Raw genomic sequence first — 17,332 nt, forward strand, 5'->3', positions numbered from 1 at the left:
ACAAGATTTTTTCAGAAATTAAGTAATCTATCAATAGTAGAAGTCATGAATCGAAGCCTGAGAAGCTAAGAGTAAATTTTGGGAAAACCAAGCGTCTAAAGAAGACTTACAGGGAAAACACGTATTTCACAAGAATATTCTCTGTAACTAATGAGGTAACTGTGCTTCACACAGGTTAGACTCCTGTTTAAGCACCTTTAAGACCTTTAATGGTCTACCATAGTTATATATTAGTCAAGCTCATGAAAGTAACAAAATTAATGATATTTTATTGGCAAATATCAAGTTGAATGTGACCTGTGAAATTCAACAGAAGAGAGCTTCAGTGTAGTTTATCAAAATACTTTAGTTTTCCAGCTGGATCTGGAATTATCTGTGCAAGAAAGAAAATGAAAATGTTAGTCTAAAAACAAAACCATGCAAACATCACAAACTATAAAAGCAGAACAGCATAGTATTTCATAATATGATGCTAGGCCAACCCGCAAGCAACACTGAAGAGTAATTTATCCGTTGACTTGAAACTAGCTTACTGTTTATCTCCAAAGGTACCTAACAGCAGTAAGCAGAAAGATTTAACTAACTGTGGGAAGAGAGAGTGCAGCCTACCAAAGGAAGAATTTTGACAGTTGGGAGCGCATACATCTATGTTGTTTGCCCCAAAAGCAAGGTATTTTAATAAATTAACGCCTGTAATCCAGAGTCTTAGAATTTACTTACAGTTCTTCCCTTGGCCACCACACTCTCATGGCTTCCTCTGGTTTGATCTAATTAAATCAAACACATTTAGAAGGCATGGCTACATCTTCATGAAAGTCTTTGAACTACTCCGCTATTTAAAATATCTACATCTTTTGCACAGAGGAGAAAGAGAATGCTTATGCATTGCTCTAGATCTTTAAATTGGCAGTATTGGAGCTGTTAGCCTCAGCATTGCAAGACTGTTTTTTAGAAAGTATGTTAATGTTGTATTATATAGGCAATCCATGGTTATGGAGGGCTGAACTTTTCAGTGCCAAATACGTCTGCTAGGCCAGCCAGCCCTCTTTCATTTTGCAGTCTTGCTATCCAGCTTTCCCCACTAAGACACTCTTGTGCTAGCTTGAAAGAGGTGACTCCTAGCCTCAAGTCATCCTGGGACGTTTTCACATCCAGCAAAGAAACATGGTTTAACATACCACTCTTTTTACTATCAATTACAATGCTCACTACTGTGCTTAGAGGCTGCTGGGACCTGCTTTTTGTCAAGACAGCCCTTAAACAACAACGCTCTGTCATCACCAGATGGTTCAGAAGAAAGCCACGTGCTCAAATAAATGACAGTGATCTCATCTGACCTAGGTGGCTCAGACCTCTACTGAAAGTTTCATTATTCTGCTGAGGCTTGATCCAAGCCCAGAGAACACAAACGCATTCAATGTGTGTTTGTCTGAACCCTAGCTCTTCTGCTTGTAGTCACATGTAGGCAAGTAGTAACAGAGGAGGAAGAGCTACTGCGCAGCAAAGCAGTGCTCTCTGCTGGAGTTCCGATAGTGGCACGCTGTCTTTGTCAGATACTACAGCAGCCTGGGAACTTGTATCTTTCCTTTTTTGGGTAGTGCCTAGGATCCACAGTAAGACTCGACGGAACCAAGAATTTACATGGACAGAAGACAGGAGAGACTCAAGAGAAGTTTCCAACTTCCTCTCATCAGGTGTTAACAGGAAAAAACATTCTTGATCATGAACTCATTGCTGCTCAAAAGAGTTTTGTTCATACATGGGGAATTTGAAACAACTGGAATATGTCTAGTGTCAGGGAAATGAGCTCCTAATGAAATCAGTAGTAACCCGAGAGCTGTAACTATAATAATGTGAGTTTACTCATATCATCTCATTGAAAGTTGCAAAGACTTTGGATTTGCCTTTAGCGGAAATGGTAACTGAGTGTTTTCTAGTAGTACGTGCATTTAAATATAAACAGTGACTTACTGTTTCACTGCCAGGTTTCCAACCAGCAGGGCAAACTGGAAAAAAGAGAAAAAAGGACAAAGTTAGTAAAAGTATTCTTACACACACTTACTTTTGTGGACTTAATATTCTCTTTCTGAACTGGAAGTAAAACAGCACACAAGTGTCACATGTAAGTATCTGTAACTATTAAATATGCAGTTTTCTTTATACATGGAATGGTGTCATAACAGTTTATACGTGATACTACCTACCACTTCTGTTAACCAGCAACTGCGTATCTCTGGATGGATGTCTATGCCTTGGTTTAATTCTTGTGCCCTTCTAGACAAAGTACTGGCAAAGCAGTATCTGAGATTGAACCCCTATTCTAGTAGAAACAAAAGCTTCATGATAAATTTCAGGTGACTACACAGAGACCTACCTTTCTTTCTTTCAAACCAATGCTAGGGGAAATTTTTTAGCAAAGAGATCAGTTCACAGATTCCACAAGAGACTGATCGATTTTATTTGAAGCCTTGCTCAGGGGTAAAGGGATTATAGCATGCGGTTAGCATGCAGTGTGGCTGAGAGCCCTGTGACCACCTGCACAGTTGCACATTCTGGAGTGAAGCTCTTAACTGTTCAGAGTTCTCCCTCTGAGGCTTTAGCCCAACAAGTTATGCCATATTACGCTGCTTTAAGGCACGCTGTTAGACAAAATACCACAAATGCAATTAGGAATTGTGGAGAACTTTTTTTCCTGTTCTGTGCAAAGAATCCAATAAGGTGTCTAGGAAGGCTCTCCTCAGCACTCATGCAAAAGCTGGTGAGATTCCACGTACAGGTGGAAAAAAAATGTAATACTCTGGAAACACACTGCAGGTCAATATTCTGCTTTTTATTCTGCAATTTAGTTACAGCTTTATAACTAATTAAGAGAGGTTAAATGTCCTTAGTCAAATGTGCGTAGCCTAAGCATCGGCATTTATCTTTTTATATCTGTACAGCAAAGCGTAATAATGATTTGTACCTTCAAGATGAAGGTACTTTCAAATGCCAGGTGGAATAGAGCTGAAATGGACTTTAAGCTGCTGAACATGTGCATTAATATTTAAACAAATCTTTAAAAAAATGAATGTTTTTATTTAAACACATTAGTTAAAGGAATGTGAAAAGTTCACCCTATGCTTGAACTGAGGGGAATACGAATTCTTAAGACAAAGTAATGATCTGAAGCCAGTGAAGAGTGCTTTGTCAGGGGAAGATGATCACATAGCATTTGTAAAGAAAACACAAATAATGGCGGTCTAACTTTCAGAGTATCACCATATATCTTGACATGAAACATGCTCAATTACTTGTCACAGATCCTCAATAAATGACACAGGACAAGGATGGCCTGCATCTCAGTTATTTTAGTATGTCAAAACATACTGAAATATTGGGCATGATTCTTCATGGCCTCACATTTTGTACAGATTTACGCTTGTACATAATGCCTTAATTCAGACTAAGGAATGCTTTATGATCTGCATTCTTGTGGACATGAAGCAAAATGTGAATTACTACACTAGAAACAACCTATGGAGGTACCAGGACCACAGAATCTTGTAGCAGGGCAATCAAACAGCTTCATTCACTGCATGAGGCCAGTCTCTAATGCTACTGAGTACCTTTCTTCCAAAAAGCTACAAATACAGCTTCCAGTCTAAGTAAAACAAAAATCTTCAACATGAAAGTATTTAAATGAGCACCTTCTCCATGTTTGTCTGTGTACTGGAATGCTTGTACTAAACGAAGCGTTTCATCCACTGATCTCCCAACAGGAAGGTCGTTCATCGTGATCTGTCGAAGGATTCTCTTATCATCAATAATGAAAAGGCCTCTGTGAAAACATTTTTTTTGTGTGTGTTAGGAAACAGAACTAATTGCAGTGTTGTGTTTACACACTATTTTATGTCTGTTGGATGGGAAGAATCTGATCTCTGCAAAGACCATAAAATACCCAGCACCTTAGAATACTGCTAACCTACTATTCTTTTACCTGGGGTATCAAATGACATGAGCTAATGGCAAGTTAAAACCAAAAAAGGATAGTTCCTTGCAGAACATAAAACCAAGCTTTGTGGCAGGCCCTGCCAGGGGATGCTGCAGATGCTATGACATTACAGGGATCCCAAAAACAACTAATCAAGTTTATGAAAGATGTATCTCTTGAGGCCATTAGTTACCCTTAGTTTTGACTCCACCTGGACTTGGGAGGTCCCTGAGTAACTGCAATTCTCAGGTATTCTGCATGTTTGCCCTGCCCTAGGTATCTGCTGATGACTGCTGTTAAACACGGTATTAATGTCGACCCCTGTTCTGACTCATTATGGCTGGTTTTTTTGTGTTCTTCAATATATATTTTCTCAGTATGAATCCCCAAGTAAAAACTGCTCTCAAAGAAAAATTTCAAATGCTTCTTTAGATACAAAGTAGGAAGTACTACTCCAGCAGAACAAAATTAACTGTAACCAAGTGAAATACCTAAGTGTATGCCCTTGATCTTCCAGATATACACCATAATCCTTTGAAATTTGGTGTGTCAAATCCGAAAGAAGTGGAATCCTCATAGGTCCAAGTCCCCCTTGTTTTCGAGGAGTATTAATCCTTTGAAGGAAATGAGATACAGATGTATTTCTCATAAAGATTTATATCCCCTACACAAAGTTAAGTCACAAACCAGAGCAGTACAGACAGAAGGATTTAGTGAAAGTGGCATTTTTCTTCTTCCACACACAAGGGAGATGAATACTATTTATGGTTCGAGCAAAATGTTCAGTAGATCTTTTGAAGTTTTTGGCCACATCTATTAATAGTGACTTCTTTCTTATCAGTCGTATTTGCTTTATACCAATGTGCTCATGAATTGGGAGAGTGAATTTTTTTTGTATTTGCAGTATTTTTTTGGACTGAGACATAATATTTTTCAAGCAGTACATATTAAACAGACTTCAAAGATAAAGGTACTTTCACTAGGGTTAAAAATTTTTACCACTGAAAAATATTGTAAAGATTTGTATCACTAGTATCATGCTTTTACACATTATGATATACCTACATAGGCTACAAATCTGGGGATACAGTTCTTCAGCTAAGATGGACCCATGAATAATTTTTAGTGAAAGACAAGGATAAGATACATACCATGCTAAGTGAGTGAACTTTGAGTCCACAGAACATGCTACTACTTCGGTGTTTATTGCTCTGAATTCTTCAATTCTGTCACTGAAGGCGATTATCTCAGTAGGACATACAAATGTACTAGATAATTTAAGACAAGATAAAGTCAAAATTTCATGAAACATCCAATAAGTTCTCTGTTTAACTTAAAACTGTAGAATTATCTTAAATGATTTCAGCTTTTACTTATTTTTTATTGCTTCCTTGAGTATTTAACCAAAATGCTGCCTGACAAATCTTCCAGACTCGGACTCTAGCCTAGTTACAAACAGTTTATTACTGAAGAAGATTATAAACCTACAGTTAGATTACAATCTGGATACAAGTGGTTTTACAGTTACTTTCTTTTAGACTTTATGAATATTAAGTGGCTGAATTTAAGCACAATATGCCATTTTTTTTCAGATGAACATACTATAATTTGTTGTTACTGTGCATGTCTGCAAATTTTAACTGTTTTGACTTGGACTTTTTCCACTACAGAAGAAATAAAGTGGTAAAGATCACAGTTTCTATGGCCTTGAAGCTAAGGGCCAAGAGCCACGTTATTTCCTTTACGATATTAAGGTAGTTATGAATCTCTGTCCTCTTTTCTTCATTTTGTGGAAAAGAATGGGATTGTCTGGTAGAAAGCAGAGATGTTTTCATTCAGCCAGTGAAGTTACTGCATTCCAAATAAAGGAGGATAATGTTAAGTGTTCTTAGGCTGTTATGGGAGCTTAAAGGGAAAACACCATGTGTTAGATACACTACATACACTCTAGGAAATACAGATGGGTTGCTGTCTTCTGTTTGCAACAGTGACTTACAGCATCATACAGAACGTAAAGGTTGCCTGACTGGGTACTACAGACTGAAAGTTATGTTTTTTGTGTGGAGACACAAAATGGTGGACACACTAGGACAAAGATTGTGTTACAATTTTGCCAATGCATGATGAAAACACAAACGCAAAGAATACATTTTCTTCTGTCACTCCTTCTCCCCCAAACCCTTACCAAACAAAAAAAAAAGACCTCAAAAAAAGAGAAAAATTAATGAATTATGAGTCTGGTGTAGCTGCACTCCGTCTTGGTATGTCTCCAGAGGTCTTACTTACAAGTCAAGAGGATAGAAGAAGAAGACAAGATATTTTCCTTCATAATCTGTTAATTTCAGCTCTTTAAACTCTCCATTAATGACTGCTGTTCCTTCCCAGTAAGGTGCTGGCTTGGAGACTGAAATACAAAGAACGTTCGATTAGAAGTCAGAATACGAAGCACGTGTTCAAAGCAAGCTGCTCATTAGCTAGCTTGTGCGCAAGGTCAACTGTTCTTCCTTTTGCCCGAAAAAAACCCCTACTGCACGCAGTTACAAAATGAAACTTTCTTACCACTTTAAATAAAGTTCACAGCTGGCAGAGGTTACAGGATGATGAAGAAAGGTAGGTTTCAGTACACATTGAAAGCAAATAATTTGACCAACTTGTGCTTATACATGAGCCCTTTGAATCACTAATAATCAAGGCCACAGAAACCTTATCTGGGCATATTGAACAAACTGCATGTGCACTATCAGCTCATGGCAGAACATCTGTTAGACTCAAGGAGAAGCTGTTTAAGATCTCATATTTTTTTATGAATAGCTGTTGCGAATCAGAAGCATAAGATGGTTCAAATTCATATTGTTACATTTTAGCCATAAAAACCTACTTGGAATTGAAGTCCACAAAACCCACATGCTACAACATGTTTAGAGACAAATGCCTAAAAATGCAGTGTATATTTATTAAATTACAACTCCTAAGCAAATTGTAACTTGAAGATAGTTGTGTTTAAAAAAAAAAATCCAGTTAAAACACATGAAATATATTTCCTATTCCTATCAAAAGACATTAACCTTGAATTTAAAATACTAAAAATTATTCTACCAGGTACTATTTTCATAGTAATGTGAATTCTGAGACAGAGGGTACGGTATGCTGGAGATACAAGGTGATCTGAATACACTTGTGATGTCAAGGACATTGACATGCAGCTCCAGGATATTAGGGAAATGCTGCTCAGAAACATACATGGAATCTTAATTATTATCTGGACGATGACTGCTGAAGTGAAAGAAAGCATGAATACCCAAGTCATTTTGAGCTCTCCAAAAATGTTTCAAATGTGTTGCTCTTTACAAAATAGTGACACCTCAAATCTAATCTCTTTGTAGTAAAACATTCTCTTCAACTGACCTTCACATTACTGGGGAGAAGGAAAAGAAATTAAATAAGATGTATCTTGACCCATTTTTAAATGAATGTGGCATTTTTGGTTTAAAAATACTTGTCTAAAATGCTGTAATAACTTACACTACAAAGGGAGGAAAAAAAAACCCCAAATTGGTTACACATATCTTGACTGGTTTTCCATTTTTCTCATAGCATCTGTTTGCAAATGTGTCTAATGGAATTTATGCCCTGGCTCGGTAGAGGAAAAGGATTTAAAGTTGTAAATTCTCACAGCAAAGATTGTTTCTATGTGACTTCTCTCCATCCTCTGCTCTGGAGAGCAGGGCTTTAGGAGAGCATCTACCCACTCGAACAGGTGCCCCTGAACATCGCACCGTGACAAATTACAGATGTTTGCACCGAGGTCTGCCATAAAGTATTTAAATCACAAGAGAGCGTAGGCACAAAAGCAAGCGACAGAACGAGCCCAGTAATAACTGGTAAACATTTTGAGAGGTGCCTGTTCAGTATTTCAGTGTGAGCATGAACACTTCTGCACGCTGTTCAAAGCGTTTCCCTGAACTCGTTCGCTGTTTCTGGAACCGCAGAGCAAAGGTCTGCGAAACGTTAAAGCCGCTGCCAATTTACCCCGCCGAGAAGGTGGCTCTGGAAGGGGCGGTGGGCCTTCCCTCCCTCCCCCCCCGAGGCCTCCCCGGCAGGCCGTACGCACGCTGCTACAGCCAGAAGCCGATGCGGCGAAGGGAAGGCGCCAGGCAGCCGCGGGGTGTGCGGCCATCGCCACCTTCCGCAGGGCCACCCGCGACCAAACGGCCACGGGCACCCCGCGGGGGTCGGTGCGGGGCCAGCGGGACCCCGGGGGATCCCATGATGGAGGGAAGGAGGGAGGCAGGCCCGCAGGCCCGCCGCGCCGCGCCGTCCCGTTCGGGCGGGCACTGGGCTCCCCGCCGCCGAGGGCCGCCGCGCTCCGCCTGACGTGGCGCTGCCCACCCCCCCCGCGCCCACCCCGCGGCCGGTAACGGCCCCGCGCGCCGCCCGTTAACGGCCCCACGCCCTCGGCAGCCCCAGCCCCGCCCGGCACCTACTCTTGGCCTGGCTGAGGTGCAGCGAGTGGTCGGAGACGGGCACCCGAGCCGCCTCCCCGGGGTAGACCTGTCCCCCCGCGTAGTAATGGCACTGCTCTTCCCCCCGCTGCCGCGCCGGCCGCGGCTCCTCCGCCTCGTCTCCTCCTCCCGCCGCCGCCGCCGCCAGCAGCAGCGGCAGCAGCAGCGCGGAGAGCCGGGCCCGCGGCCCGCCGCCCGCCCGCAGCAGCAGCCGCCGCCGCCGCGCCACCTCCATGGCCCGCTGAGCGAGTGCACGTCCCCGGCGCAGGGGCGGTGGCGCCGGCGGGGAGGAGCTTGGCCGCTCCGCTCGCACACGCTCGCAGCCGCACGGCCGGGCCCCCCGGGCCGCTGCCCGCCCCGCGGCGGCTGCGTGAGGAGAGGCGGAGGCCCGAGGCCCGCCGCGCTGCCCCCCGCCCGGCACCGCTGCCCCCAGGCCCGGCCTTTCGGTAGGGCTGGGCGCTGCCTGCCGCCGGGGCCCCGGGGCCCGGGCTGTGGCCTCATGCTTGAGCCTCGGAGGAAATGGTAAATTATGTCGGGAGAAGAGGAGGAAAGAAAAATACACGTCTATGTGGAGAGACAGCGTGCATGTAGTCCAGCGCGTGTGATTGCAGAAGGAAGCGCTCTGCCAATATGTGAGATTTCCTGCCCCGGTGTCTCTCTTATCTGTGGCAGCGTGGGTTCTGTGGGCATTTCATTTCACCAATCTATGCCAACTGCAGCTTGTACGTTCTGGCCTAATGAATACACGAAACGTGAAAAAGCGTGCTGCTTTAGGTCTGAAGTCTTGAATTGCTGCCAGCTGGGCCGCAAATTGTGAATGACCTCCATGTAATGCACGTGCTGGCTGCATTGAGTGTGGTTAAACAGAAATGAGGCTGCTAAGTGCCTTTAGAGTCATGGAATCATAGAAGGTTTGGTTTGGAAGGGACCTTTAAAGGTCATCTAGCCTGACTCCCCTGCAGTGAGCAGGGACAGCTTTAACCAGATCAGGTCACTCAGAGCCCCGTCCAACCTGACCTTGAATATGTCCAGGGATGGGGCCTCTACCACCTCTCTGGGCAACCTGGTCCAGTGTTTCACCACGCTCATCGTAAAAAATGTCTTCCTTGTATCCAGTCTGAATCTACACTCTTTTAGTTTAAAACTATTACCCCTTGTCCTATTGCAACAGGCCCTGCTAAAAAGTCTGTCCCCATCTTTCTTGTAGGCCCCCTTTAAGCACTGAGAGGCCGCAATAAGGCCTCCCCGCAGCCTTCTCCAGGCTGAACAACCCCAACTCTCTCAGCCTGGCCTCGTAGGAGAGGTGCTCCAGCCCTCAGATCACTTTTGTGGCCCAGATGTCTCGGTTCAAGTTTGCCTCATGAGAGGTCATTTTGCTCAGTGCTGAGTAGATTGTGGTCCGTATCGCAAAATAGGTACATACTTGTCACATGTAAGCAATGCTAGAAGGTAATTCGGCAGCACATTCAGTAACAAGCAAGATTTTGAAGACAGTAAGTAGGCTGTGACAAGCAGTAGGTAAGGCTTTGCAGCACAGTATTTGGTCGAACTAGGTTACGCAAGGCATATCTGTTTGACTGGGACAGTTCAGGTCATCTGTCAAGTGTATCAGTTAAACTGTAACCAGGATCCTTAAAAAGTAAGATGTGAGAGAGCTGGAGCTGTGCCTCGTTGAAAGTGGGGACACCATTGACCTTTTGTGCACGGGGCACTGTGGATGCCATCTTGTGGGAAAACTGGTGGTTCAGTAAAAAGTTACCCCGGACTGATGAAGTCAGGCCCTTAACAGAGGAACATCTGCATCGCATCCTGTCTCTGCAGATGATTTGTGATAAACATACCTTCAGGATGGTATGGTACCTGCACCAGAATGGACAGCACAATTTCTCTCTTTTAAAAATGATACAGAACAGGCACATAAAGAGCAGAGTCAAAAGAAAATGCTGAGGGCCATTTTCAAAGAACACAGGCTCTGTCAAAGAAGAAAGAGACTAGCAAGGTACCTATCATTATATGTTGTGTCTTGAACGAATCTTATTATTTTTCTGGCCTCCCTACAACAGAATCCACCCTTTAAAAAGATATTTCACAAAATTAAATTCACAGAAGTGGGAGAAATACGACCTTGCAGGCATGCTTGCAGTTCTTTTAACCTGTGATTTTAGTGTTCCTTTCTCCTGAAGCTGTGAATCCTCTCCAGAGGGAGCTCTTTTCCTTTCCCATCTCCTGTCATGTTTGCGTGTAAGTTCCAGTGTAGGTTGTACAAGTTAGGGATCATGCTTGTAAAATGCCATTCATGCTGATACTGTCACAGCAATAGTCTGTCTCAGGCATATTTGCCCACCTGAAGGGTTCGAAGGACAGCACTCTGACAGGTACGGGAGCAAAATACCTACATAGCTATCGGGCTTGATCAGCATGTGTGAAATTATAAAAAATTGTATTAAATGTCTGCCTACAGGGGAAATGGACTTGATGGCACATGATATCCCCTTGTCCTGTTTTTTCACAGTGAATAGATGGTGGCCAGTCTCTGATTATACCTCCTAAAATGTTGGAAGCAGGATAAAATCTGACATTCTTTTCAGTGCTGCTGTTTAAGTTTGACTTCCCTCCCCTATCAAGGACATGCCATTAAAAGGGAGGAGGAACAAAACCCGTTTGCTCGTGTTAAGCACTCTGGATCAGGTGGAAAAAAGCACTTCAACAAGCTTTGTACTCCCACTGGTTTCAGATTCAGGTGTGCCTTACATTTAAGCTTGCTAAAATTTGTCGATAGATTGCCATCTTACATGATCCAACTCTAGTAGTACTGAATTTAATATCAAGCTTCCCTCAGTCTCACTGGTTGTAAAGAATGTGGCAGTCATGACCTCCATGAGTTCACAGAGAAAGTTATTTTGGTTGTCCCTGCTCTTCTCTTTTTGCTGGTGTTTTGAGCCGCACGAAATGGTAGTGATTTGAAAAATAGTCATACAGTAAAGTTGAAAAAAAAGAGCAGTTGAGATGTATGCACTTTGCGTCATGTTGACATCCCTCAGTCAAAAGATATTCCCAAATACCTATAAATGAGAGAGAAAACCAGTAAAATTAATGGAGTAAAAATAGAAAAGAATCAGGCCTCTTTTGAGTGGAGAAGATGCTGAAGAAGAAAAGTGGGTTTTATCTGCAGAATATAATGTTAGTTAAATAGCACTAATTTGAGGTTTATATGCGATTAAGTATATATAAACATGGAACAGAGTTCAAAAGAGCAACAAGAAAGACTTCCTGGCTCCTGCTGTACCATCAAGACTTCTGCAAGTGAATAAACAATGAAAAATTTCGTAAATGAAATCCAAGATGAAATCCAAATATATATCACCCTTCAGTGTCCAAACAGAGAACACAGGCAGCCTTCTTTCTTTACCCAGTGATGAAACACTTGAACTGAATGCTGGTTTTTGTGTTTGAATTGATGACATTAAGTGATGCTGTTAATATGTAATAAGAGAAACACTGTGCTATGTTAATCCAGTTGTACAGCTCTTCTGAAGCTGGTAGGGTTTACTGCGTGCAAAGGGAAAGCTCTTATATCCTTCCGCCATATTCAGGCCCGCAAGGGTGGTTTGGTTTTGGTAAAGGGCTTGATTGTGGCAGGGTGTCATTGCCACGGTGGCACTAAAGTTACAGAAGCAGGGAGCGATTTAGGCTACTAAAGCAGTTTAGAAATGGTTACAGAGGTTCTGTCTGTTCTTGCTTGTAGTAATAAAATACCTCACTATCATTTAAATGACCTAATATAAAAACATCCTGGAAAAATTAGCATAGTATATTGTAGCAAGATGCCTGTCACCATTTCCTGGAACAGATGGAGCAGATGTTCAATATTGCACTGGTGAAACTAGCAGTTGGTTTTATACTCCTCATGGCTTACAGGGACATTTTAACAAATATATTGCATTGCTTGTCATGCATGACAGAAAATCTATAGCGTAGAAAACTTTGCCGGAGAAAGGAGGGTAGAAAACATCTGTTTTGTAAGTGGTATTGGATCAGAATAACCATAATCAAAATTACCAGTTAGAGAAGTCTTCTCCTTTTTGGCTCTTGATAAGGCTAGACTGGTGGGATCAGCTGTGTGTGTGCTGACTGCAAAGGGTCCTTGAAGAAAAAGTGTATCAGGCTGAGAAGTGCTGGGTGCTGCCATATGCTTTGATGGGAACTTCATCCTAACTTCTAACTGCTGCTAATACAGCTGAAGCAGTATGGTTGCTTAAATATAAACAGAGACTTCTTAAAATCTGCCACTTGGTAGTGTAGAGGTACAATAGGTGTACTTCTCCTACCTTTGGGGAATATGCTAGTGTTTGGAGATGAATTTATGTTTTTCCTCTGCAAACACACCTGCCATAGAAAAGTTCTGCTTCATTTCTTTCCCTGTCTCCTCCATCCGGTTCTGCTTCTTGCGGCATTGGTGTCAGAAACCCTGCGGGGCCTGTGTGATAGGAACAGGACCGAGCATGTTATTAATGTGTTTGACGGAGCATGGCAAAAAAGGGTGATCAATACTGCTAGTCACTGGGCAATGGGGGAGTACAGTTACTAAAGCACCACCTGTTCTAAGCTTTCTTCTGCCTCTGTAAGTGCTGACAGAATCTACAAGATTGTGAATATAAACAAATATTGCGAGACCACCTTCTTGACCTAATAAATAACGCAGTCCTTGTGGGGCCCTGTCAGTTTTCCTTTGGTTGTCTCCTGGGCGGTGGGTTACAAGTGTACTTACGCTCTATCCCATTTTTTCTTCCATTGACAAGAAGGCTTTCAAAGAAAGTGCCCAAAATGTCTCTGAGCATTAGCACAATTTTTGGACAGCAGCACTGACAAGTGAGGACAGAAAGCCAACGCTGAACAAGACCTGTTAGACGTTTGCTGTCCTCTACAAGTCAGTGGACTATAAAGGATAGTTGAGGTATTGCACCTGAAAACCAACGCTGGACATCTGGACCTGCCCTTGGCAGTGTGCTGCTGTCGTGCCCTGAGACCGTCACAGCTAGGAGCTTGCTAGCCGAAATAACCCAGCTGGCTTCGTCTGGTGTTGCTGACCAAGAGAGGCCCTTGCCCACAGAGCAGTAACCCCACTGTGTCAAGTGTAGTGGTCTCTTTCAGAACCCTCGCAGGGGTTCGCAGGCTCCTGCCCTCAGGCTCCCACCCTTGGTTCTGCCTTTTTGGGTCTGAACTGAGGCTAGCACACTCTGGTCTAAGTCTGGCTCAGTCAGCCTTTGGGAAAAGGTGGAAAACTTGTCACCTCAGCTCAGATAAAAAGCAAAGCTGCTTCCTGCCCTTGCAGGTGCCTGCCACCGGAGCCTCGTGGGTGGAAAAAGACCCTGCAGCAGCCCTTAAGCCTTGCTGAAGCTTATGGGTGTGCTAGCTGCCTTGCATTCGGGCTTAGTGGAGGAAAATGAAATGTTTAGCTGCCATCAAAAAAATAGACCCTACTGCCTGAAGCATTGGTGATCACATCAAGATCTGTGGAAGAGAGGAGGCTGAATGGTACCAGGATAAGGTGGGCTTAAAAAATTCCCAGCTCCTCTCCTTACGCCTGCTTCCCTGCTCCTCTCCTGTCTTCTTTCAAAAAGCTTTTTGTACTATCTATTTTCTAACACTGTTCCATATCTAAATTTGCCCTTCTTTTCTATTTGGACTTGTGAAAGAGAAAAATGGCTTTTGACCAGAAATATTCATGTGCCTTAATGTGTTAGTTGCTTTTACATTGCTCACTAGGTGGCAGTAAAATGCTGCTATACCGATTTAAAAAAATTAAGTTGTGTATTTGCCAAGTGCCTGAAATTTCTGAAAATCTGACGATTTGGTATCAGAAGAGCTTTCTTAAAATTTTTAATTTTTCTTTAATTTATTTTTTCTAAAATACAGTAGGAAATGCAAGATGAAATCTATATTCAATACTCATAAACAACCCCAGTTCCTGTGAACTCGTTACAACAATAAAGGTAATCAACCTTGTATAATTTTTCAGTAAGAAGTTTTCTCGATTATGCCTCTGAGAGGGAAGATGCTGGGGATACTAAAGTAGTCTCTTAAAAACGAGGACAAAATAAGAAAAAAAACCAACCATAAAACCCATGGTGAAAGAGGTGGAAATTTGTAACAGAAGATAAGTTTTAACCTGCTCACTATGGAGTACTGAAATCAGTGTTGGATTTTTGTTTCTGCTTCCTTTTTTGCTAGCTACACACATTTTTCTGGGAATTTAAATAGCAGTTCAGACAGCTATCATCTCTACTTGAGCTCAGCTGAGTCGAGTGCACAGGCCCTCATTCTTCTCTGCTGCTTCAGAAGTCTCTGTGCTCCATTTAGAAGTGCTGTAAATAAGTGAAGACTTTGCCATTTTTTATGGTAACATCCTCGTCCGTTCCGATTCAATTTTACATGCATTTCAGAGATTCAACTATTTCGGTTTGTCCGCTTGGTCTAATGCAGGTACCTAGACATTTCCTTGCAGAGCAAAACTTCTTAGTCATTGGAAGTGAAATAGATCTAATATTGGTGTTCCCCAGACCATAGGTATATGTCTTGAATCTCCTTCAGTGAGCTCATATTTTCTCCACAATCTAATTTAGCATTTAAGTTGTGTTGGTAGTGAATTGTGCGTTGATTTACGTCAATACTAACCTAACCTGTGCTTGTGTCAAAGCTGCTTCTCTGCTTTGGATCGTCAACTTTCCAAGGGGCCTTGGGAAACCATGCCTCTGTGCAAGAGCCAATATTTGATATACCACATCTGAACTTGAAATCCAGTGCTGTTATTTTCCCATAATTAAAGGAAAAAAAGCCTATCATTTCCAGCTAGGAGTTTTATTTATTATTGCTTGCTTACTTTTTCTTCAGAAAGGCATTATTACAAGTTTAGAAAAGTTTGCAAGTTTACAAACTCCTAAGTGAAAGCACAGGGATTTCAAGATACTACATGTATTCAAGATACTACACTTAAAGTATATTACCTATGTGCAAAGCATGTATATGTTTATACCCTACAATCTCATTCAGCATTACAGAATCAAAAAATTGAGGAAAATGTTTAGAAGATAGTAATACTAGCTACAGTTGTGTACAGCTGATTTTCTTGTATCTGTCACTCTCGAGGCCTAAAATAAAGCATGGTATGCAACTTACGCACTTAAATTACAATAGAGGAGTAAAAACCCAAATACTGTGACAGTTTTCTTCAGTATGAAGTCTGAAGTGGTAAAAAAGACAATGGGTTGGTTCATGCCATTGGGTCATTTGAAAATAAAATAAAATAAAAATAAAAAATATAAAAATAATAATAAAAAAATCTGCATTGTACTGCTGAGCGCATGCACGGCTTCTGTTCTGGCTGAGGGCTGTTCCCTGTGCGGTTCGAGGCAGCAAAGCCTGTCCCTGGACATGGGGACGGGTAGGTCTGAGCCGCTCCGGAGCTGCATCCGTCTTGTCAAAATTCGTGTTGTCTCCACCATTTACTGGGTGGGAGGCACTACTAAATAATTCCCCCAATTTTTAGAAACATTTTAAACCTTTCCAAGATTCTGAAGATGGTAAGTATTGCTGAGATAAGTCAAATAATGTGTTGAACTGCTGCACAGCTAGCTGTTACGTGGAATTATTCCTCAGGCCTATGCTTTGAAATAGTTGTTATGAAAAGTTGGCTGCGTGAGCTGAAGTTCCCTGTTAAGAAAGCTGGTAACACAGAATAGTTTGTGTGGCAGAGTTCCTCTCTTAGACCTCGGTGTTGATTTCTGAGATATGATTTCTGCCAGATGGTATTTTTAATGGAAATGAAACAAGCAGCACTTTTAAAAAAAAGGAAAAGTCAGGTTCCGTAGCTCCTGATCATCCTGTAGGAGAACAGTCTTCAAGGTCATTTGCAGCGTTTGCTGCCATTTCACAGAGGGCTGACATGACACTTCATCCTGGTGAGTCTGCAGCCATGTTACCAACAGACTGGAGCCTCTTAATGTTTAGCAAGGAATAATTCATTTTAAAACCACCTCATTAAAAATGCCTGACATCATCTCCTTGGTGATTTAATTTTTATTCCCCCTAAGGTCAGTTTACTTACTGGAAAACCACGGATACAGCCAGAAACAGCTGTGGCAAGTTGGCATCGATACTGAACAGGCTTGGCTGTGCCACGGGCTGTGTGCTCTGTTCCTCCAGGGGCAGCAGCGGTATGCCTTGCAAATCACCCGCTCGCTGCGCCTCGCGCCTGGGCATGCTTGAATAGGTCACCGTAGGCAACTGCTGCTTATATTTACCAAATTATTTGTTAAGGGTCGGTAGCTCATTATAATCCCATGCTGCTTCATGCTTCAGTGCATCCACACTCCTGTCTTGGTGCTCCTGGGCGCTTCTGATAACGGCAGGAGAGCTGCTGCAGGGTTGTTAGTGCGGGAGGGAGGGAAAAGACTGTCACCAGCAACCCAGGGTATGTCCTTCCTCACCAAGGGGACATGTTACCTAGACCTGTTTCTATGCTAGGTGGGTGGGTTTTTTTTTTAAATTACAAATAAAGAGCAAGCAGAAGGCTCCAGATGACAGAACATGTAGCCTGGTTGGTAAATGTGCTAAATCCTTCTGCACCCACTCAAAGAAAATGCGAGTCTGCCCTGTCTGTAGCTACAGGGGCTGGCTGTTTTTCAGAAGCTGTAAAAATTTTGCTTTTAGCCTGGACATCTCTGGTATGAAGCCTGCTGTTGGTGACGGCGGTGCTCCCACAAGTGAAGAGCCCAAGCTTCGCTGGGCAGCAGCGCTCTGCTTCTTGGCAGACCGGCGGGGGAAGTCACTGGGCTGAAACTGTCCCCTTTCCTCACCCCCG

At 42.6% G+C, this 17,332-nt stretch overlaps 1 protein-coding gene across 1 annotated transcript; it reads right to left on the minus strand.

Annotated features, from left to right (window-relative positions):
* Positions 1-243: 243 nt before the first annotated feature.
* On the minus strand, positions 244-8,707 carry PRDX4 (peroxiredoxin 4). The gene is made up of 7 exons (XM_075717094.1): positions 8,455-8,707; positions 6,257-6,374; positions 5,122-5,238; positions 4,462-4,584; positions 3,687-3,817; positions 1,972-2,006; positions 244-373 (listed from the first exon to the last, which is right to left on the minus strand). The coding sequence occupies exons 1-7, from the start codon at positions 8,705-8,707 to the stop codon at positions 323-325; spliced, it is 828 nt and encodes a 275-aa protein (XP_075573209.1). The 3' UTR covers positions 244-322.
* Between the last annotated feature and the right edge of the window lie 8,625 nt (positions 8,708-17,332).

This window comes from Pelecanus crispus, chromosome 1 (genome assembly GCF_030463565.1).
Source record: "Pelecanus crispus isolate bPelCri1 chromosome 1, bPelCri1.pri, whole genome shotgun sequence".
Classification (NCBI taxonomy): Eukaryota; Metazoa; Chordata; class Aves; order Pelecaniformes; family Pelecanidae; genus Pelecanus; species Pelecanus crispus.